Here is a 23,765-nt window from a genome sequence, read left to right as displayed (position 1 = left end):
ACAGCCCCATGCCTACCTCTTTCTTGGCTGATGGCGGGCAGTAGAAGAAATAGTGAGGATTTGATGGCACTGGCTTGAAATGTAAACTTCCAATTTCCAGGAATTTTTCCTAGAAGAGAAAACCCAACTATGAAGCAGACATCCTACTCTACACACTCCTGTTGAAGCCAGGTCAAGCTTGCACATTCCTCACCTGGATAATTTTATGCAAGTCTGGGTGTGCCTGGCAGGGCTGTCCAATTTCCAGCAGTGAGAGGGGAAATTCTGAACAGCAGCTGGTGCCCGCACTGCTCTTTGGCTCCTCTGTGGGGCTGGCAATGTTATGGGAGTCCTGCTCACTGTAGTCTTCCATTTCAGCACTGACAAGATTGTGGGCAGGTCAGACAGGCAGATCAAGAAACAAGACAAATTTTACATGTTATCCATCCTGCCAGTACCCCAGTTCCCCAAACCTCATCTGTGTCAACACAATCTGAACACCCACAGCTCCACAGCCCAGCAGCCACCCATGTGCCCAGCTGCTGTCTGAAGCCAGGCCTGAGGTAGTTTCACCATGCTGATCATATTGCCATGTCTGTACACGACACACAGACCCTGCCTGGGAAACAGAGACACAGACTACAGGGACAGGCCTGCAGCAACCTGAACTACCAGCAGCCAGTCCAGGGCCCCTCACAGCAAGCACCACCATGTCAGCACACCAGTGTCTGGGCAGCAAAGCTCAGGCCCATGTTCACTCAGCAGTTTCATGACAGAATTATTCCCTAAAACTCAGGAAAAGCAATCTGGGGAGTGGGATGTTGACTGGTCAAAGCACTCCCCTGGTACTCAAATTAGTGATACAGGTGGCAGATCTGAGTGCAATGTGTTACAAGCTATTCATTCTTCAGTAAAAGTTTATGGAACTTGCATTCAGATAGGTGATTCATAATATCCTATAAACAACAACAACAAAAATGTTGCCACAGTTTTTCTTGTGGAAAGTAGCACTTGAAGTCACCTTACTTTTTAAACACTGAAAATTCTTCAAAATCACAGTCTCACCTCAATGATTTACAGTATAAGATGACATAGCACTGGAGATTCCCAACAAATGCAAATGAATTTACATAAAGAAACTGTCTGTTTCTTTGACAGACACTAAGGCACAGCACTTCTTTCTCCCTTAAGCCTTCACAGGAGATAGAAACCTCATAAATACCCTAAGGAACAGTACAGAAGTTTAGCATATTTCAATTCTGCCTTGGTGTTCCCCTTGTGCATTTTTTCCAAGAGTTTTAATTTTAAAAAGAGACACTTTATTCATTAGAAAAGGATAACAAAGCTGTCATTTACACCAGAGTCAACAGCAAACTCAAATGAGTCAAGCAGCAGCAGGAGATGCATAATTTCTCCAGAAGCAAGTCTTGCAGGCTTGCAGACAAACTGCCCTCCAGCTCAGGCCAGATGGGACAGCAATGAGCCAAGACTATCAGAGAAAGAAAGGATGGATGTCATCAGAGACTGTAAAAAATAGAGGGTCCTGGTGGACACCATACCAGGTGGGTATCTCAACTGTGTAAGTATCTGCTGCTCTGTGTGGCTCTGCCCTACAACATTCCTTCTAGCAGGCACTAAAAGTTGCCTGAAAAAAGATTTGTCATGTCACGATGCTAAGAAGAGAACAAAGACTGAGGTGGGTCCTTACCTTGACTCAGAGACCAAGACACCTCGTTCCCTACAGCTGTGCTCCTCCTCCTGCTCCATGCTGCCCACTTGGAAGCTGGCTGCCTTGGAGTGTGCATGGAAATGCTGGTGGCTCTCTCGGAACGAGCGGACGTGGCTGCACACCGTAAGCAGGAAGTTGGTGATGTCAATCTCTTGGAGCAGCTCCTCACAGTAGTCCATGGCAGTAAGCAGGTCCTGGGAGCTGATGCTGTGTGACTGCTGAAGGCTCTTGAACAGCCCTAGAGATAAACACAGGGCTTGAGCATCCCATGGCAGCCCAAGGATGTGAGGCTGTGGGAGTCAGGCAGTGGCCACATATGGATCTTCACCAAGTCCCAGCAGAGAGCTGGAGTCAGTGCTGGTGCTGGAGACAGGAGGCAGCCAGGGCACCTATGCTACGTGTTAGCCTGGGCTTGGGTGACACCAGAGTGCCCACACCATCTGTCACCCTGAAGGTGAGAGGAAGACATTGAAGAAGGGATGCTCCTTCACAGCACTCCACAGGTTGGAGAACAGCCTCTGCAAGGCCCATAGGGAATGCACAAAGGCATCTTTAAATCCCTCCTGGTGGTACATCAGTCCCACAGCTCCTCCCTTTGCTTGGAGTTAAGATCACAAGGAAAGTGAGATATTGCTTTCTTAGAAGAAGATCCAGGATCCAACCCCAACCCCACCACAGGTCCCACTGTGCTGCTGCTCACCTTTCACATAGCACTGGTGGGAGTGCTCCTGCAGCAGGGTGCAGTAAGTCACCAACTCCTTGTGCTTGTGGTCTAGCCAGGCAGCAGTTGGAGGACGTTCCAGAGACTGGGACCTGGAAAAGAGGAACCACAGCCTTTAGCACCAGTGAAGCACATTTTAGACTGTAAATGGCTCTGGTGCCAGTAAAGCAGAGCCTAGGGCATGCACAGGCAGTGGCTGCTATAAGGCAGAGAGGCCAAGCCAAGCCAAGCAGACAGGGCTAGAGCCAGCCTCTTGCCAAGGAAACTCCTCTGGTTTTTGTCTAGGTACCAAGTATGGTGGGCATTACCTGAAGAAGATGTCCCGAGGAGGGCGCTGTGCCCGTGGGCTGACAAGCTGCTCTCGCAGCAGCTCCAGGGAGCAGCTGTAGATGTAAATGGGGCAGCGGAAGCGGCGGCTCTCGGCCAGCTCAGACTGCGAGTTCTGCCGGCAGAAGGAGATGTGCACATCTCTCCGGGAGGGGCCACTCTGCTCCCCAGCGTCCTGGCTCACTTCTGCAAAAGTGACAATTCTAAGATAAAGGCCTCTGATGGTTCCTAGCTCTTGGTCTGAGACATCACAGCTCCCACAGAAGCACCACAGTTAGATATTGGTTTTTCAAGCTTCTCACCACTCATCCTCACCCAGCACCCAACCACTCAGCTCAGTGCTTTGGCCACCTTCATCCCCTTTACAGCCATGACTGCTCATCAGCACCACCACTACCTCATGCAGCAGCACAACCCTTCATCATCACTGTGAGCATGTCTGATCTGCCCTAGGCGCTGTGCAATCAAATCCCATACGCCTCAAGAGCTGTGCCCTTCTCCCTAAGACAGTGTGCTGCTGACAGTGCCAGTCTGGATCATGAAATGAGAGTCACTGACTTTCCAGTGCAACCCACTACTGCCATTCCTAGTAGCTTCTATCTTACCTGCAACCCTCTTGCCCACAAGGAATAAACCTTAGGCCATGGGCACCCAACTCACATTACACTCCTTCATGCCCCTATGAACATCACTGTGCCTCTGGTCTCAACTCTGCTGACTGCCAGGCAGGAGCTGACAGGCTGCAGCAGCCTGCTAATCCTCCTGCTTTAATCTGCTCAACAGTATGCTCAAGAATAGCAAGGACACTGATACTTTAACAAGGTGCTGTCAGTACCATGAGCTGGTGTTATGCTGAGGGTTGGCAATGGCACTGCAGCATCCCCCTCTTCAGCTCTGACTCGCTCTGCACAGACAGGTCCCACGGTATCTTCTCCAGATCGACTCTCATCTTTTGGAGATTTGTCCAACCCACAAGCCATCAGCTTCTGTACATCTGGAGGAAAAGGAAATAAAATCATCCTTTGTCCAGTGAGAACAGCTTAACCTCTCAATCTACATTCCCAAGAGAGCAGATTTCCTGCTACCTTTTTGTGTGTAGAAGCAGCTTCACCTGAGCCTAGTAGCTTTCACCAGTGGCTCAGCGGAAGCCAGAGCAGTGCCAATGTCCAGAAGCAGGGACTCTCCCAGACCATCCCATTAGCAATCTCCTTAATCCATTCATTAACAACCCCACTGGGAAAACAGTCCAAATGGCTGCAGCTAGCAAACAACTCAACACCACATCCCCCACCTGAAAACCCTACGTGGGCAGCACCACATGCTGAGAGAAAAGCAGGACATTCAACACTTGGCACTATTCTATTCCCGGCCATGTGGTGCAAAAAGACTGTGCATCATGAACTCTGCTATTCAATTTTCTCTCCACCCTACAAGAGCTGATTCTGGTTTTTCTGTTTCCCTGAGGAGGTGTGTAGGACTGCTGCCTTCCCTTGCTCCCCACAACAGACCCCCTCACCTGAGAAGGTGGCTGGCAGGAAGGTCAGGAACACATGCTGCGGGTTGACCAGCTTGGCATAACATCGCCACTGAGGGGGAAAGGGCCCCAACGTGTCACTCAGTGTCACATCATCCTCAGGCAGCTCTGTGTTGCCAAGGCTCTGGTGGAAGAGCAGGAGTTAGATAAACTCATGGCATATGGCACAGGCCCACCTTGAGGCAGGTAGCAAGCACACAGAGCAAGTTCTTCCAGGCCTGCTGGCTGGCACAGCACTGAAACCCTCCATGTCACCTCTGCACATTCTCAGAGCAGCCTGGCTCTAGAAGTCACCATTCTGGGAGCAGCCTGGCTCCAGGAAGTACAGCACAACAGTCAGGAGATGCTTAGCCAGCTGTGCTGTGAGTGCCCATGGTTTCAGAACAATCTGCAGCACAGTACCAGTGCTGCTGTAACAGGCTTGGCCCAGAGTGAATGCAACCATCCACACACCTTCTAGATTCCTGCCTGACTTCAGACACAGGATACAGCCTAAACTGCTGCCAAAGGTGGGCAAGAGCAGCTGCCTTTCAGCCTTTCTCAGCCCTTTCAACTCTCCTGCTCTTTGTCAGCTGCTGCCTTGGTTTCTGAGGGGGCTCAGGAGAAGGACAGCAGCACAGCAGTACCTGCAGAGTACTTGTGGAGCCAGTCATATCCCTGGTGCCATTGCTGCCAACAAGATGATAAGATGCAGAAGCATCCTGCTGCTCCAAGGTCCCAGAAGCTTTTAGGGTTTCTTCTGAAATGGAGCACAGAGAAACCAATCTGAGAAACCCCAACTGAGGATGAGACTTGAAAGCAAGGCTCCTGAAAAACCTCATTGCTGCTGGTGTCACTACTGCCACACTCCTGGTCCTTACCTCTGATGACAGGGAGGGTGAAGGGGGGTTGATGGCCATCACGATCCCGTTGGAGAACCTGCTCCATGAAAGCCACATGATCAGCATCAGCCATGGGGATCTCCCTGTCACTGAGGTCATGCTGAAGGCAGCCATGGAAGAGGTTTAGTAGCATTTCATTGGGCACAAATGAAGAGTCCTTGGTCACCTCCTCATTCTCTGCTTCAAAACAGAACCAATGGTGGCTTCAGAGACAGCATCTCCATAGCCACCACCTGCCCATGACCCCAGGAGACAACCCTTTGCAAAGCAACACCTCCACATAGCCAGGAATTTCCCCAGCACCTCTGCAAGACTGACTTGGATAGTGTTGACTTGGATAGGGTTGAGGAGGTCCTGGAGTTTTGGCATCATTAGTTACCCTGCACTCACCCACCCTGCTGCTCTAACTGTTGTGGAGATGCTGGAGGTACACACAAGAACAACCACCACAAAGCTACTATCTAGGTTTAACAATTTCAAAAGCAGCTCTTACAAATTATCATCCCAGGAAAGGCAGCAATATAGCTGGGCAGCCCTGGGGCTGCAGAGCTGGGAAGAACAGCACTGAGCTACCAAAAGAAGCATGGCAGTGCTCACATGCTGCTGCCCAGGGAGACAAGCAGGTGGAGCAGGCTGTCCATAGCCATGGAGGGAGGACAAGGGGAAGCAGGTGGTGAAGAGGCACCTACCTTTTGTCAGCATTAGAAAGAACATTTCCACCTGCTGGCACCTGGGCAAGAGCTTCATGAGGTTGAACTGGAATGGGATCTCATGCACTCGAAAGCCAGGCCCCATGTCTGGATCTGCAACAGAGATGAACAGGACCACCAGCATTCCACAAACTGCTCTGGGAACTCTGACTTGAAACTGAGAACAGAGGAGCTCCTCCTTAATATCCTTTATGACTTCTACAACACCACTTGCCCAGGCACACCAGGCCTATCACTGAAGAGATGAGCTCATCTTCCACCTGCTCCTGAAGTCAGCTCCTCTCACACAATTACACAATGGTTGATGTTGGAAAGTTCACCTGCACCAACCCCCCTGCTCAAGCAAGGTCACCCTGCCACCTCTCCAGCCTAGGCAGAAAGCCTCAGTGCTTTTTTGGCCTTCCCAGGCTAAAGCCGTTTCTCTGCCAACTGAACATAAGTGCAACAAAGTGACCCACAGCCACCAAAGTCTACAAAGTTGTCAAAATACCTGTTCTGCCTTCTATGGGTCCTGAGATATTCAAGACCTAGCTGCTTCTTCACTCCATCAAGCTTGCTAGGACATAGATGGTGGACTCACCTTCAGCAGCTTTGGTGTCTGAGGGAGGGCAGACCCACTCCTTGTTCTGGCACAGCTGGCTGATGTACTCGAAGGTCAGCATGGTGGCGATGCACGCAAGGTCCCGGGGATAGAGCTGCAGTAAGCAGTTAAGGCTCAGTTTATGCAGCAGAATTATACCCACAAATGCAGAAGAAAAGAGTCTAAAAGCAAGGAGAAGGAACACCTATAATCCTGTTCCCTGAGCTGCCCTATTCTCACTCATTGCTCCCTCCTTCTCCAGCAGCCCTTTAGCCTGTTTTCACCCTGCTCAGGAGGAGTGCTGGTAGCACTACCTGCAGTCCCTGCTCTGGTCCAGCTTGCTCTCCTCCAATGGAATGATTCTTCACAAAATAATTTGTATTTTCCTAGCTATCCCAAACCAGCACTGCATCCACTACACTGCAATCAAGAAACCCTTTACGGCCAGTGGCCAGTTCCTCTTTTAGAAATCTCTTCTGTGACTAGCATTCCTATCACTTCTGGCCTTCAGTATTTACCTGCAGTTTTGTGGTGCACTTACACTGAACCCTTCTCCCTCCACAAAAGAGTCCATGCCCCTCCCCTTCCAGGGACTCACTGCTTTAGGTATTTTCTGGTACGGCAAGCCATGGAGGTGCTTCCAGTTCTCAGCACTACTGTGGACATGGCCACTCTGTGGCTCTACCCAGCACTCAGTGACCAAGTTCAGTTCTGTGTCCACTTCAATGGCCTCTACCTCTGTATCATTGTCATCATCTGTGGAAAAGCTGGAGGGAAGTCAAAAAGAAAGTCCTGTGAGGTGGCACAGACCCAGCAGCCCACTGCAGTTTCTCTCAGAGCTGTGCGCCCAGCCACAGGAACCCAAGAGTGGCAGGTGAAGCCCCAGCAACCTGGTGACCAATGACAACTGGTTATCTATACCAGATGGTGGAGATCTCCCTTCTTTCCAAACTGACTGCAAAAGTCTGGAGCTGTGACTCCACTGCCAACCCCCCTGGGAGCAGAAGAGCAGCCTCACCTGTCCTTGGTGGAGGTAGAGTGGGGCGGGAAGAGGATGTATTGGACAACACAGGTGTGCTTCTCCCTGTCACTGCTGCTCTCACTTGAGCCATCAATCTGGAGGGGAGACACTGCATGAGCCCTAGCCAGTACCCCCTTACACAGCACAGCCCCATCACACAGCTCCACTAGCACTGATGAAAAGAGGAAGCCTGTCCCAACCCCAATAACTCCTCCAGCACAGCATGCCCCTACCACAAAGCAGCTCTCTAAATGCAGATGAAGGCAGAAAAATGCCCAACCCACAAGTGGCTTTACTTTCTCCCTGTACATGTCAAGGGTGTGTGCTAGAAGCAGATGATAAATCTACCACAGGAAGGTGAATCCACCCCAGGAGCAGCAATGAGGACAGCAGCCAGGCTCACCTGCATGGGCAGCTCCAGCACCATGTTGATAATGCCATCCCCACTGGATGCAAAGTGGAAACCCTCTGACAGACGAACCCTTGCAACAGAGAGGAAGTCAGACCTGCAGGACTTCTCCATCCATACTGTAAGCTTTAAATGCAAGAATAACTGTACCCTTCACCCCAAAACACTGTCCTTCTCAAGACAGGGAGCTGCACACAGAGAATGGGGAGATATGACACTGCCAGAACAGTCTGTGTGAAGATCAGCACACACCAGGTACAATAACACCTCTTGCCCTCTTGCGTGTTTTCCAGGACATTTTCTCTCATTTTCTCCAACTACACCTGCAGAACTGGGTAAAGCACTGACCCAAGTGGCTCTAGAAGCTGTGTACAGGACCAAAACCCTCTGCACAGCAGCTTTAACTCTAACCTATTATAAGGCCTTATAAATGTAATAAGCAAGGTTGACCTTGCTTTCCCTGTACCCCCAGGACCAGCTTGGAGAGAGGACACCTGTCAGGTGTGCAACTTACTCTGTGAGTGTGGAAAGGAGCTGGGCCACAGCAGTGATGGGCACGGCTGGTGCCAGTCCTGACTGGACACTCCAGATCCAGCGCTGGTGGTAGAAGTAGCGGGACAGGGAAGCCAGGGTGGAGGAGGCGGTGCGATTGGCCACCATGGTGAGGGGACCAGACACGGGGGGGTGCTCCAGGTTCAGGATGAAGGGGGCTCGATAGTCAGAAGGCAGCTTCTCATACCTAGGAGAGGGCAGAAGTGTGGCATGCTGATATGGAAAAAAATATTTTTTTTTTGTTTAGGGTCAGTGCTGTCTGGATTCACAACCCACTTGTTGGGCCCAGGACAATCTTCCAACAGCAGAATGTGCTGGCCCAGCACAGGATCCTGCTCAGAGAGCAGTACCTAAATTACTTCCACACTGTACTTCATTAGGAGTGATAAATTTGCCTGTCCACCAAGAATCCCTGCTACAACTCACAGCCATGCAACCCAAACCCATCCCAACAAGCACCAGTTTCATTCACAGCACTCTCATCCTACAACTGGCAGCACCATCCACAGATCTTCCTCCTTTCCCCTTCACAGGGCAAGGTGAGAGCCTGGTACTCCATCCCTACCTGATCAGCAGCTTCTCCAACGGTTTGTGCAGCACAACAAGGCAGGGTCTGTCTGAGAGGGCTGACTGAGCCCCAGCCACAGGTGGGGACTTGGAGGGAGAACTACTGCCCAACATTTTCCTCTTTGCTTTTGGAGTTGCCTCCTTGCTCTGGACCCTGTGGGGAAAGCGCAGCTGCAAGATTCGGTCCCGTAACTCGTCCACTATCTGTCATGGCAAAAGCAAAAGGCAAACATGACCAACTTTGTTTGGAGACATCAACTACTCAAAGTAAGTGTCTAGAACAAGAGTTTGACCAAAAGGAACAGAACACTCCTTGAAGACACAGAAGAGCAGGAGTTAAAGGCAATTTTACTTCTGAGGCACTAGCAAGACCAAGATCAAGATGACACAAGGATCTCTGGTCCCTATTTTAAGTATTTTTAAAAGCAAAAGGAAGATTAAAAAAACCCTAGAGACTATTTCAAGGCTGAAGAAGTTGCCTTCCACAACTCAGATTAAAAACAAATTAATTGCATGCCAGCTCCTCCACAGATGCAGTCCAAGCATGCACCCTCATTCTTCCCTCCTCCTCTCCTCAACAGCCTACAGTAAATGTAAACTAGTCCATATCAGCTGTGGGAACAGCTACAGCTCTGTCTTATGTATTCCCCCACTACTGCGTTCATTTGTCAAATCTCTGTGGCAAAAGGTTTCAGGAGCCTGAGCTATTTTTTAGGTTATTTTTTTCCAAGATACTTTCACAATGACTTCCTGATTACTCTTTTAAGCTTTTAGTAGCTCTGAATATAGTTCAACCCACATCAGCATCTGATTCCCACAATAGCCCAGTGTTTTCTTTGAAATTTCTATAGTTAGATTTCTTTTCATGATCTCTGTTCAACTTTTTTCAATTTTTATTACCACTGTAGTTAAACAGAAGAACAGCAGCTCTCCATCTTCCTCAACATTAACTATTTCAGTAACTTTTCTCATCATTACTATGTCTTTTTCAAGGAAAGGAACGTCTCCAAACCCAAATATTAAACAAGAGCTCTTTCCTGCACTGCACTGCCACTTGGGTCCCCTTCATGGTTTCATATTGATATCACAGAATCACTAATGGTATTTAAGCTCCCAAATCCCACTATTTTGCAGTTATCCATACTGGCTTCCAGCCAACACTGTGCTGCTTTGGGTGTCACCAAGCACAGAGGCTGAAATAGCTTTGTGCCACCTGCACATTTCCTCAGCTCATGTTACCTTTCTGCAAATGAGTTCCCTACCCTTTGACTAGAAAAAAGATTGGGAAAATCACAAACAGCTTCTGCTGTGATGAAACAGGGCGCTTTTTCAATTTCCTTTCTTTGTTCCCCAAGGCAGTTTGCTTTATGACATCCCATTCCTACAGTTCTACAGTCATGCCCTATGCAAAGTCTCACCAAAAAGCTTTCTGAAAGTCAACTGTATGAGGTGCTTTCCCTCCCTTCAGCATTGGAAATTTGAACTGCTCAGCACAAAACCCCCTTTCCTTTAAACAAAGCAGGCTAAGTTCCACTGCCATCCTCCACACTGAGTAATTAATCAGCTCTATAGCAGGCAAAAAAAAATATTATGGCTGATACAATTTATGATCTACATATAGTTCCTGCTGCAATGACCTGGAGCTTGCCCACAGCTGCAGGGTACGGTGCCTGTCTCATACCTTCTTCATGAAAGAGATATTAATTTGCACCTGCCAGAGGGAATTCCTTAAAAAAAACCTGTCACTTGGCATTACCAAGCCCACATGTTGACTCAGCACCAGTGCCCAAGTCCTGGATCCCCTAAAGTCATGGAAGGTCAGATCTGCCAGAGTGCCAGAACATTTAGCATTATCTGGGTTCATTATCTCAGAAAGAGATGGCCCTCCCCATGTTTGTTAGCTTCTCCTCAGACTAGTCTCTAATACTAAAGCTAAGCTAGACAAACCAAAGATTTCTTTCATCAAGATAAAAGATCTAGATTTAATGATAAACCTCTTGTTTATATTAAAAAGTTCACACAGTTTAATAGCAGGGTATCTTTCTCATGCTTTACCTAGGAACACTTAGACTTGTCTCAGCCATTATAACTGGGGAATGAGTTCACACAGCAACTCCACCTTTTGCATCTGACTAGGGCAGCTCATTTATTTTGATACAAAAAAAGTTATTAAAGTCTATCTGACAGACTTTTATCCTGAAAACATTTCCTAGGTACTAATTTTTTTCTCTCCCTGTACTGCTTATGTGGGGCATTGTTTGCATTTTAACTATTCACTTCCTCCCTGCCCAATAGATTCAATGTACACGTACTGGAAGAGATAGCCCAGGGAACATGTAGTTCATCTATCACAGAGGTCTTTGCAGATGAGTCAGACAAGTATCTGCTGTTCTTTACAGATGGTATTGATTGTGCTTTGGTCAGAAGGATAGACTAGATAACCTCTGAGTCATTTCAAGCCCCACAACTGAATTAAGCAGTGGGAAAAACACCCATGTGACCAGCTATTCTATTGATCTTCCAGTCTTTGGGTTTAGATCTTTCACAGACTTAACAAACAAAGTTTGTCCCAAATGACCCTTTCTGTTACAGTAGATTCAAACCCATCTAAGCCTTAACGTGGTAGTTGTTATTAGAGGGTAGCTGCCTACAGTGTTGCCTGTGATCTACCCCTCATTTTCCCATTCAGAACTTCTTGCTCTGCTCCTACCCCATGAAGCAGACAGGCAGCTCTCACCTTGTTCCTGGCCTGTGCAGGTGTGCCAATGGGGAAGCCCAGCCGGAGAACCATGCAGGGAGCTTTGGAGATGATTCGTACCACATAGAACGAGGAAGGGGTAAGATCCTCAGACCTATGGAGGAGGGATCAGGACAAGGCTGAAATGGCATGGATCTTGCTGCTCTGACATGGCAGACCAAGCAGAGGTCTGCTCCACAGAGCCCAACAGCGCACACAACCTCACAGTAACACATATCGGTTCTAGCATGCAGAAACCCCTCAGCTGGCTTCCCTCTCCCTCCAGGCTGCACCTGAACACAATGGAACAGTTCAGAAGCTGCAGGATTTCATACCCCCTTGTCTAGCTCTCATCCTCTCCTGTAAACGTCTGCTTCAGGCCCATAGCCACATACTGGTCTAACCAGCTCCTTGGTCTGGCCACAGGCCCAGCTCCCCACACAGCACTGGCTTAGAGCACTCACCCATGGATCAGCTTGACATAGGAGTAGCCCTCCACCAGCACGAAGCTGCTCCAGTCGCGCAGCAGGGAGGTGAGCGCCGAGTGCGAGATGCGGCACTGGATGGTGCTGTAGCGCCCGTTGTTGCCCGGCGTGTGCAGGTGCTTGGGCACAGGCCTGCAGGGTGGGACACACAGTCATTTCAGAGCTGCAGTATCTCTCCTTCCCCCACAACCCAGAGGTTTTGCTACATCCATCCTACTCTGACTGGTCCATCAGCCTTTTTTCCTCCACAGCAGCCAATGAATAAGCATCTCCTCTAATCAAACACTGGGGAGAGTCACACTTCTGAGTACACTGGGATTTCCACACTGCAGAGAGCACATCCCTTGTATCCTATCTCCCTCCATGCAATATACGACTGATATTCACATTACTCTGCAACTAGGACCAGCCTCGGGAAAGGAATGCTTTTGGGAAAGACATTTTCCAGCAGCAAACTGTGGGTTAGCTCCCAAATGAATGGTCCCATATGCCCTGCAATTGGGAAATCAAAACCCAAGAAGGACTTGAGAAACAGTTTATTGTTTCAATCAAAGATGAATTCCCACCATACTGCCCCTCTCAGATAAACAAACCTTTAGCATCCATCAGGCCCCACAAGTGAGACCCTTCCCTGGGCCATAGGCACCTGCTGCAAGTCCTGGACACCCTGTTTTCCCAGGCTGGCCCACAGTGAGCACACAGCTCAGCCCTGCCCATTACATACGTGTCATGCTCCAGAAGGACGACTATACGATGCATGTGCAGCCACCTCTGCCAGAAGTTGGCATCCATGGAAAGGATGGGCTTCCAGTAGGAGGCAAACTGGGAATGGCTTGAGTCAGAACCACTGTGCTGCAGAGATAATACCTGAGAAAATGATGGGACAATATTCAGCACAAAAGTTCTCCACCCAGAGAGAGCAAGAATTTCTCCAGCAGCTGAGCTGTTGCAGACTAAGAAGGTCACATCTCTGGCTTTGGGTAATTTCCTCTGAACAGAGTAAGTGTGCTCACATTGAAACAGGCAGTACAGTGTAAGCAAAAATAAATTAGGCTCCTGAAATGTCAAGTTAATTAGGAATTTAACTACTTAGCATCAAGTAAATCAACCGTGAAAAAGATAGCATATGTAATGGTGTGCCTTCTGATTGAGAGGGGGATATATGGCTTGTGTCAGCAAAGTAATTAAACACTGAGATTACTCATCTGAAAGTGCTCAGGCAAATAGGGTGCCAGAATAGGTGGCATTGGGCAACTCTGATAGGTTTATATGGTGACATTGATTCCACCAACTACAGCAACTCTGCTGACATAGAAATACAGTGGTGGTTACCCATAAGATGGGATGTTCCAGATATACCGTGGGATACATAGCCCTGCATAGGGAAAATGCACTAGGCAAACCTAAAAAAGAGCTTAAGGCAATAAAATAAAAGGGATAGTTCTCTGAAGGTAAAGCTCCCCTAGCCTTAAGATCTGCTAGTCCTCTTCCATCTATGCCAAGGACACTGGTGGCAGGGAACAGATAATATGCTGGCTCTCCTGCTTAGTGAGTTTCAATGAGTTTGAATTTTGCAGTGGAAACTATTAGCTCATATTTTGTTTAGTTCTGCTGTGCAGATGACAAGTATCTCTCTTGCACCTTCCACATGAGTGCTCAGAGCAATGAGCCTATTAAACAACTATTCAGCACATCGTGCATCTTCACCTGACAGTACTGAGCTACGTCTCCAGGGCACTGGCTGCACAGCCAGCAGCAGCTCAATGCCTATGGGGTATCCACTGAAAAGGCACAGCAAAAGCAAATGTGTCAGCCTTCCCATCAGTCTAACACACCACAGCACTGCAGGAGAAGGTTTCACAGCACACTTAGGAGACTTGCTGCTGGGCTTAGAGGTGTAGCTGCAACAATTAGGACATAGGGTGATGTCTCAGAGGGGAAAATGTATGGCATGGGATGCTCTCTGCACCACACCTGAACTCTCTGACTGGGCAGGATAAGATGAAGACAAGATAAGCAAGAGATTAAGCCTGAGTACAAGAATAGGCAGGGGAGACAGCCTGCCCCATGTTAAACAGAGAGAGAGGGAACATACCGGAGTGGTGGAGCCTGGGGGGATGTAGAAGAGGGGCACCCCATTCTTGGTGCTCTCAGGAATGGTAAAGTGTTCTGGGACTGTGTCAAAAGACTGCAGATGTACCAACATCTGATCTGTTTGGTTGATGCTGGAAAAGAAGAGGCAGTTAGCCACAAAAGCCCACGCTCTCCCCCTTGCTGCCCCAGTCAGCCCTGGGCTTGCACACACATCACTCTCTGTATCCTGGGAGCCCATCTACACCAACAGAGCTTTACAGGGAGTGCTGTGATTCCATGTGTTAAAGGGGCTCCAGTGTAGAAGCCTCACACATACAGAGGATAATCAGAGCTGGAAATTAAGTGCTAGAAGAGGAATCTGCTGGATAGCTGGGAGTAACAGTCACCCTGGCCAGGAAACAGTTGTGACCCACAAGCACTTCAGCCCCAGAGACACGTGTGATTGTTTGCTGCTCCCAGTGTGACCATGCAGCTGCACGGGTGTGCTATAAGAACACATGACCTCCATGGGATGGCAGTCAGAGGCAAGGTTTGCATCCCAGGATCCAGATCCAAGAGCAGCAATACCTTTACCCTGAAGCATTCTTACAAACTAGATCACAGACCAATTGAAATCTTTTCCTTGGCTAGACAGCAAGCTTGTAATCAGTCATGAGTCATGCCCCTTCCTCAGAGCACATTCCTTTCGAACCCTGGTTTGGGATGGCCACCTGCAAAACCCTCATCCTAGCATGCCAAGGAAGGAATTACTTGGTGGCATTGGAAACTGCTGGGCATGGTGCAGCTCACCTCTGCAGGGTGTTCCAGAAGCGCCGGATGACTGTGGTGCGGTACAGACTGGTGATGGGCTTCCTCATGGTGCAGCTGATGTCGTGCAAAATGTCATAGCTCCCCTCCATTGTCACTTCCACCCAAGTGCTGCGTTTTGATGGGTCCAGGGGCCAGGGTGTCACAGCTAAGTATTCAATCCTCATGTTATGCTTCCAAAGCAGCACCAGTTTCACCTCCAGCTGAGACCCACCTGCATGGGAGCAGAAGAGAAAGTTCAGGTGCTTGCCCTGCACACATCTGAGCATTATCTCTGACCAGGGATTTATGAGTACCATGAGATTGTTTGATTGCTGAGGGGAACAAAGCAATCTAACAACTGTTTGCTTTAGCTGGTCACTCTCTCTCCTCTCCAACTGAGGGAGGCTTTGCTTGCACTGAAGCACTTGGCAAAGAGTTTGCAATTCTTGAAATGTACATGTACTACCTACACTAGAGAAGGTAACTGAAACTCAGAGGAGGTGCTGACATTTGCAATGGCCTCTCTTCTTCACAGCCTCGTCTTTGTTTCCAAGAAAACTGGTTTTTTGCACAGATGAGCAGGGCCATTCAACTATAAAGTTTTGTCATCCACACTGCAGAGTTAATGCATCCCATTGCAGAAACACACCTATCTGATGGACACAAATCACAAACAACCTGGAAGATGAGGCCTAATTTTTGAATTAATCTCTACTCATCCTGCACAGACTGAAATTCTAGATTGCATGAAATACAATCTTCAAAGCTTCTCACCATGTTTACCTTCTCTTCCCAGAGTTAAGATGTTAAGAATTAATATTCACCTACTCTTCTTTTTACTTTTTCCTTTAAGCGAGCCTGTCTAACAAGATTAACAGAAACACCTGACAGCAGGCCTCACTGAGCCAAAAGAGCAGAGAACTATCCCACTCCTGCTGACTGTGCATGTGTATTTGTACTGAAACATCCCAGGGAAACACATGACCACGCTGTGATTTCAACTGCTCCATCATGTATTCTATGTCCAGCCTGCTCTATAGTTTGCCAGACTTGCAGGGTTTGTGTGATAAGTGATTGGATGTGCTGGAAACCTTCTGAACAGATCATCAGCCTGGATGCTCTGTTTCCTGCAGAGTTGCATTTGCTGCTGTCATAGGCACATCATGCCACCCCCTTCATGGGCTGATTGAGCTCCACTTTAAAGCCATCTTTTTGCTCTCATGGTCCCTGCAGGGAGGCACCCTCCAAGTACTCTTACCCCATCAACGTTTAGAAAAATCCTTCCAGAGTACATGCCAAATTCATGCTTGGTTGTTCTTTTGATTAATTATTTTATTCTGAGGAACTTCATTTCCATAACATTGACAAGGAGTGTGCAGTACTAAGAAATCCATACCCAGCTTCAGCTGTTGCTGCGGCAGAACATTCATTCCCCTTAACACACCCAGACCTTCCTGCACCTTAAGAATTCACCTTTCTTGAACAAAGATGATCAAAAGTGTATACTGTATTTTACCTGTACTTAATCTGGGGGATTAGTAGGATTTTATTTAAAGTCAGTAATATTTTCTACAATGGATGGTTTGTGTTACCACAAATGCACTTGCCAGGACTGCACCATCTGTTGTTTCCTATGAAGATTGTCTTGTTTATCAGAGAAGCTAAACAAGAATTTATAGATTCATCTCCTTTTATTTCATACTGTCACCTCGCTTTTATTGCTTTAGGGCTCATCCATTGCTTTCTGCACAACATTTTGGTTCTCATAATAAAGCTTTTCTACTTCATCAACAGCAAACATGACAAGTAAATTCCCACATTTTTGCTTAGATCACAAATGAAAATATTTCCTACTTCCACTTCTGTTTCGATTAGTCATTCTGGCTTCACTCCTGTGATCCCACACAAGCAAAACTAAAAATGCAGGCAAAATATTTACTTAGTTTGAAGTTACATCTAGATTAATCTTTAGGGTTTTTTTACTACAAAGCACTATCTTTCTGGTTCCTGAGTTAATAGCAAATAAAATTTTTTCTACTTTGATTTCCTTCACAACGTCCAGCTCTGATTTTTTCAGAAAGCTCACTTTGTCTTCCTGATTCCTGTCACTAGAGAACAGCCATTCTCACTGCTCAGCTAGCGCCCAGCCAGTTTTGGTGCTGGACTGATTCACAGAGGAAGACTATATTTTGAAAACTGTCCTCCAGGCTGCCCTCAACACAAAATGGTCAGCGAGAATTTTTTTTTTTGTTACAGAGGGAGATCCCCCAATGATGTCCCAGAAAGTAAAAGAACTGGGCTCCATTACACACCATGACCCCGAAGCTTCTTTCCTTTCCACACCTTCCAATCCTTTCCTCTTCACGTGCACTTCTGCATTCCTAAATAACCAAGTTGCCTCCTAAATACCTAAATATTTAAAAATCAAACAGTGAGGGTAACCAGAGTACTTATAAATATCACAAACAACCTCTCCAGGCAACTCTGAGCACAAAGCTAGCTTTTTATTCTATTTTGGTTTTGGTAAAGTGAAGGAGAAAACTGACAGTTTCAAAGTCCACAGCTGCACTTTTTTCCTCTTGCTTCACAGCCAGCTGGCTCCTTAACAGTCTTTAATTGGCAAGTTTTGGCAATCCAGGTTAATTAACTGTTCTTTGTTATACACTTCTCTGTAGAATGGCTCAGAGAACCCTGATTAGCCAAACATGCTTTTCCTTAGCAAAGGCAGTGCTGAATGTCTAAATGTCTTGAATAATTTCTCAACTCTACTTTAACCTGTTAGTTCAGCAAATTTTTCACCAACTCCCTAGAGCATTTAGCCTTTCCCAAGTATTAAGTAACATTATCTGCTACTAGTCTGAAGGCTGCATAGAAATACACTCCATGTTTTTGAAACCTCTGACATTTCATTTTAAAATTTCTTCTTAAAAAATACACAGAAATTATTTCTGGCTTCAAAGAAAGAAAAAAGTAAAGAAGAATGGAGATTATTATCATGCGTGTTTATCTTGCTCTTACTCCTCCCTGTACACCTGCCCATAGTTATTCACCACAGAAGGTCACTCTGATCCAGCAGCTGCTCTTCTGCTCTCTGCTCTTGTAAAAATGGGGGACCAATCCATTTAGCATTCCAAGGAGTAAAAGCCAGCAGGCAAATACCTGGAGGAAAATGCAGGGAGCATGGTAACACATGGTGATATTTTTAATACATTCCTCCAGAGTGCAGGAATTCACTGCTTTACAATATCCTGTCCCAGAGGTTGTAGCTATACCTTCGTTCAAAAAGATACAACATGAACTTGTCTGACTGCTTTTTGAATGATTCATACCTGGTGAATGCTCTTCCAGCATTTCTATACAGGACTACACAGTCACCAAAAACACTTCAGCATTGCTGCCAGATTAAAGAGAAAGGCTTTTTATCCAGCACTGTTCAAGCTGTAAGTGAACTTGTGCACAGAAGAATAAAAGACACTGAGGACAGGAATGGACTTTTCACACTGTTTCACAGACATTCCTAGCCAAGGAGAATGCAATGGATCTCATCTGCCTGGATTTAAGGGAAGTAATCTCATGCCTCACCTACATTAGTGAAAACAACCTGCAGACATTACTAGAACAGCTGTCGTCTCACTTGGAAAATTTAGCAGAAAATTCCTGAAACAAGAATTACTTTTAACAGAAACTTCTTGAAACAAGAAACTAGAGAGATTCATATAAGACCAACTTTAAGAATTACCACCTAATATGATTGCTAGCAATCTTCCCCCCAAAAAGGTGATTTAGATCCATGCAGTTTGTAAGATGCATCAAGGCAAATGAACTAAAATTGCCAGGTATCACAGAGGAACAGGTAGGAGAACTGAGCAAGATAAACTTAGGAGTAATATCACATGAAAGACAGCACATTTAGGGACTACTAAACAAACAAAACCCAAAAAACACCCCCAAGGACTCATCAGCTGAAAGAAAAGGTGTGTGAAAGACTCAAGGATTTCTGCAATATAGTCATGGAGAAAGTCCACGTGATTCCCCATCTATCAGATTTGGTATTCTACTTCAGAAGCAGGGAAATATTAACACTGCTGAACAAGGCATTGATTAAACCACACTTACTGCACTCTTATCAACTGTTTTGAGAAATGTGAGATCAAACTGAAAAGAAAACAACTTAAGGGAAAAAATATAAGAGCTATTAACCTGAATAAACAACACAGCCTGCCCTTACAAAAGAAAGGTGAAATATTGGCTTGCTTAATATTAACCTGCCAAAAGGTAGGTTAAAAGGAGAAAGATGTTGTTAAATATGTTTGTGCAAGTCAGAGAAGGAGGATAAAGTTAATTAAAGATAATAGTCACACAGGTCTAGCTTGGCCTTGGGGAGTTTAGAACGGAAGCTAAAGAAAGAGCAAGGAAGTTCTGGGACAGTCTTCCAACCAGAGCAGGGGCAGAAGGGATTTATATGTTTTTCAGACAGATCACGGTAAATTCACAGAAAACATCACATGGCAAGTTTAGAATGGTTTTGGAGTTAGATCACAGAATGATTGTCTGATATAAAACACATTCTAGAGTACTAACAAGCTTGCTTTTGGATTTTTTCATCTCCCCTTCAGTTAAAGTATTATCACTAGTCATGGCTGGAGATAGAAATTTAGGTGGGATTTACTGGCACTCCTAAGGATAATCAAACTCCTCAAGGTCCCCAGCCAGCAGCTAGTTCTCACACTCCAGGTGCCATGTCTAGTGAGTCAGGTAAGAGAACAGGATCACTGGAAGGTTTCATAGTCTTCTAGAATTGGTTATGGTCCTAACTGATCTGACATTTTCACCTAACAATATCCTTGTTTTGCCCAATTTCTTCTTTTGGAAGACTGTAGTTTGGAGGCATTAAGTCTGTTGTACCAAAGGGCTCAACTTCATGTGAGTATTTTGGAGTGCATCTAGCAGAGAATAGAAAGGGATGAAAAAAAGGAGAACTACAGATGAAATCCCAAAAAAATTCTGCAAACCCCAGTCACTAGTTTCTCTTCAGTTGTGGGGAATCACTTCCAAGATACAGAGCATCACTGGCTGTCCCTCCCCAGAGGATGAGCCTGGCAAGGGCATAACCACACAATATTGGGCAGCCCTACATCAGGCAATTATTCATGAAAACAGAGTTTGGGGAAAATAGCTCCTTCCTCCACAACACCATCACTGCTGAGACAGCAGACCAGTGCTTTCCTCTCAGCAGCTGAGAACAGAGCCCCAGCTGTGTCCAGCCCCCAAGGCAGCAGTCACCTTTGGTGATGTTGACCTCCCGGATGCTGTAGCCCTCGCGCAGCCGGACCGAAACGATGCTGACGAGGTCAGCATGCACCTCCTTCTCCGTGTGCTTCTTCCTCCGCATCGCCAGAGCAGGGTTGCTGCTTGCAGACACCAGGTGCTCGTTGAACAGCCTGTGCTGGGACACTGCAAATGGCAGAGATGGGTTTGTGAGGGAGCAGCTCCCCTGAGCCCCATCCTGTAGGAACAGGTCTCCCCAACAGCTTCATATAAGCTGCCAGGAACACTTGCTCGCCTGAGGAACAGTACATCCTTCAGGCACCACCTACACTCACTCCCGATTTTGCAATACTGCAAACAGGTTCATTAGTGTGGCCAAGAGGCCTGGGAAAGGGACAGGGTGCGGTGTCAGGCACTGCTTCCTCTCGGACAGCTTCTGTGACAAGGCACGCGCTGGAATTCCACATTCAGCCTAGACAGGCAGAAACTGCACATCTGTTTCAACAGTCATACACAGCAAGCTTTGGGGCTTTACTGATTTCCCTGGAAAACCCTGAGCTCCCAGGTGCTTTTTAAAAGGTATCAGGATGTGGAGCTTAAACCACTAACAGCTGATCTTTTTAAGATTCAACATTTTCAAGTCCCAAGCCAGTTCTCTTCAAACTTGCCACTTAATGTGGCTTCTGCTGCCAAGTTACAGAAAGAGCAGATGGCACCAGCATATCACTGGGACATGAAAGGGTGTCTCCATGTCTTACTGGTAACTAAACTAATCTCTCTTGGCACACTCTCAGTCACTAACAGTCACAAAATAAGAACAACCAGGAGAGGCACTTGGGACAGTTCTCAGGGGTCTAGTTTTTCAATCCAAACCACCATCTGCAAGCCCTGTTAGGACAAGCTCTCCAGAACATCCCCACCTGCAAGCTAGCCAGCGTGCACAGAAGGGTGAGCAAGAGCTTCCAACCCCCTCCACGTCCCAACACAGTGGGCCTAACTGCAGATTGCTGAGCTAGAGGAATGGTGGAAAATGGGACGTTTGTTTTCCCTGGTCCACCCAATTCCTGGAACCCAGAGGGGAGGCTGTGTGACCCATTGTGCCCACAGCCTATAGAAGGCATGACAAGGGAGAGTATCAGCATAATCAAGCCTGGGGAGTCATCCCAAAGAGAGGTGCTCAAAGACATCCATCTACTGGAACAAGAACATGCACATTCCTCACCACAGTAATATTCTGGATTCAGGGACTCCCCCGTACGCAGAAAGGAGTACAGCAGAAATGCCTTGTGATACACATTCAGATCCAGGCTCAGGGGATCCAGCTCAGGGCATGTAGAGAGGTAAGCACCAAAAGTGGCCATGGCAATGAATTTCATCAGTTCCACATTGGGAACGTGTCCAAAGCTGCAATCATAGGAGTAGACACCGCCCACCTATGGGATGGACAAAGGAGACACCTGAGAGAGAACAGCAGTGCTGAGAACAAAGCAAACAGCTGGTCAAGAACCCACACTTCTCCTCTGGAGGCGAATGCCACCATCACCAACTCACCTCTGTCCCTTTGGTACCCACACTGTAGCAGCAGACATACCTGCACAAAGGAGCAGGCCACAGTGCCACTGCGCAGCTGGTTCAGTAAAGTCTCACACACAGCCACGTCAGGGACACTGGTCACACCATCCGTAATTATTATAATACCTGTAAACAAGGCAGCACCTTAGTGCCATCTTCCATCTCAAACAGCTATCATTCTCCCAGGAAATCTACCAGACAAAGTTTAGGCAGAGCAAAAGTAGAAGGAAAATCCTGAGGCTGAGCAAACATCCTGATTAGGTACAGCACAGCACGCAGAAAAGGCACAGCTCTTCACACCCCAGGTTGCCCTGAACCACAGTCACAGCTGTGCTGCCTCACAGACTCCCCAACACTGACACACAGCACTTGGCACAGTGTGGTCCTCCCCATTCCCACCACCAGAAAAATTTTCCCCCAGAATGCAGGGTAAATGTCTCAGTTGAAATTTCATCCCTAACAGAAAGGTCCATGCACACACCAGCCCTTATAACATTAACCTCAGCCTATGGCAGGAGGAACACAACCCTTCACAAACAACCAGGCCAACCTTAACCCCGAGGACGCAGCCAACCTGCGCTGGAGTTGGAGGGCAGCAGCTGCAGGGCCAGGATCCCTTGCCGGACCATGCTGACCAGGCCAACATCAGCAGTGACCACAGACACACTGGGCTTCCTCCCAGATGACTCCTGCACGTCACCAGGGCTCTCTTGGCTCAGGGGGGATAAATCCACCTGGAAAAGTTAAAAAAAAAACCCCACAAGGCCCCATGGGGCAGATTTCAGCTCAACTCTAGTTCTCACTCTTCCAAATACCTTCAGTCTGGCAGTTCCATGGTACCCTGGAGCACTGCAGCAGACTCCATCTGTAGCTTTAACTTCCAGGTGCTCTTAAAATCCTGGTCACTTGGGCCCCTTAGAACAGCTAGGCAAGGCTGCTTGAAGGTGGAGGGACAGCATGCTCAGAGCTTTATATTAAGCTGATTTCTAATAGAAGGGGAAATTTGGGTCACTTTGGGGTCCCTAAAACTCCTCTGTGGAGCAAAGCAGTTCCCAGTTAAAGAGATGTGAATACCTCTTTCTCCCCCTGTCATTTAGAAGCTGCAGCTATTCAGCATCTACCTAATCTACTATATTCAGCCCAGAAACACTGGAGAGGCAGAGGCAGCTGCATCTCAGTTATGAAACTCTGCAGCAGAGGGGGCAAGGAGCCTCCTAAAGACAAAGTCTAGTGTCTATGCATTTAACTCAAATGGCTCTCATTATGCAGTGTTGATATAAACAAATGCAGGTAAGCTTCTGCACCTTCTATGAAAAATATCCCCTAGGCAAAGCCTGAAATTTGTATAATTACACCAGTGAGAAACCTACTGTATTCATAGTCCTTTAATCCCCACAAGGCTCTGGCAGTCCAACCCTGTAATAAAACATGGCTTTGTTTTTACTGATAATGCACAGAAGGGCTGAGACCCCCTCCCTCTACAAAGCTAGAGATGATTGGAGCTGGGAAAATAAAACTAGAACTAACTAAACTTTTGCTATGCACAAATGGGAGCAGCCTGTGCCTGTGAGCAAAAAATATTGACTGTCCATCACTTTAATTTGTCAGATGCCTTAAATTCAGACACTTGTTAACAATGATACAGCAAGTGCAACTTCAAAAGTGAAAAAAGTTTCAGTCCCTGCCCTTCCCCTGGGGCCTCCCACCTCCACCCCACAGCCTGTGGCAGGACTCACCAGTCCCTCTGGCCTGCAAGAGCGTCTCTCTCCTCCATTTGCATGGAAGAAGTTACAGGGTAGTTTACCATGAG

General features: G+C 47.2%; 1 protein-coding gene across 2 annotated transcripts in view; it reads right to left on the bottom strand.

Moving 5' to 3' along the window:
- SZT2 (SZT2 subunit of KICSTOR complex) overlaps positions 1-23,765 on the bottom strand; it is a 52,434-nt gene that overhangs the window by 24,858 nt on the left and 3,811 nt on the right. For both annotated transcript variants that reach the window (XM_014307889.1, XM_031058679.1), the window contains exons 5-29: positions 22,530-22,689; positions 21,975-22,081; positions 21,606-21,816; positions 20,399-20,569; positions 15,116-15,347; positions 14,328-14,457; positions 12,957-13,099; positions 12,212-12,364; positions 11,748-11,862; positions 9,009-9,214; positions 8,406-8,630; positions 7,886-7,964; positions 7,480-7,577; positions 7,060-7,228; positions 6,462-6,576; positions 5,861-5,974; positions 5,151-5,351; positions 4,917-5,029; positions 4,273-4,414; positions 3,592-3,750; positions 2,738-2,942; positions 2,409-2,521; positions 1,688-1,946; positions 194-359; positions 17-109 (exon numbers count right to left, since the gene is read on the bottom strand). In XM_014307889.1, the coding sequence (XP_014163364.1) occupies positions 17-109; positions 194-359; positions 1,688-1,946; positions 2,409-2,521; positions 2,738-2,942; positions 3,592-3,750; positions 4,273-4,414; positions 4,917-5,029; positions 5,151-5,351; positions 5,861-5,974; positions 6,462-6,576; positions 7,060-7,228; positions 7,480-7,577; positions 7,886-7,964; positions 8,406-8,630; positions 9,009-9,214; positions 11,748-11,862; positions 12,212-12,364; positions 12,957-13,099; positions 14,328-14,457; positions 15,116-15,347; positions 20,399-20,569; positions 21,606-21,816; positions 21,975-22,081; positions 22,530-22,689 (3,879 nt within the window). The remainder of the gene's footprint in view (positions 1-16; positions 110-193; positions 360-1,687; positions 1,947-2,408; positions 2,522-2,737; positions 2,943-3,591; positions 3,751-4,272; positions 4,415-4,916; positions 5,030-5,150; positions 5,352-5,860; positions 5,975-6,461; positions 6,577-7,059; positions 7,229-7,479; positions 7,578-7,885; positions 7,965-8,405; positions 8,631-9,008; positions 9,215-11,747; positions 11,863-12,211; positions 12,365-12,956; positions 13,100-14,327; positions 14,458-15,115; positions 15,348-20,398; positions 20,570-21,605; positions 21,817-21,974; positions 22,082-22,529; positions 22,690-23,765) is intronic.

The sequence above is a fragment of the Geospiza fortis genome, unplaced genomic scaffold, assembly GCF_000277835.1.
Source record: "Geospiza fortis unplaced genomic scaffold, GeoFor_1.0 scaffold333, whole genome shotgun sequence".
Lineage (NCBI taxonomy): Eukaryota > Metazoa > Chordata > Aves > Passeriformes > Thraupidae > Geospiza > Geospiza fortis.
This window is presented reverse-complemented; position numbering and strand designations above follow the sequence as displayed.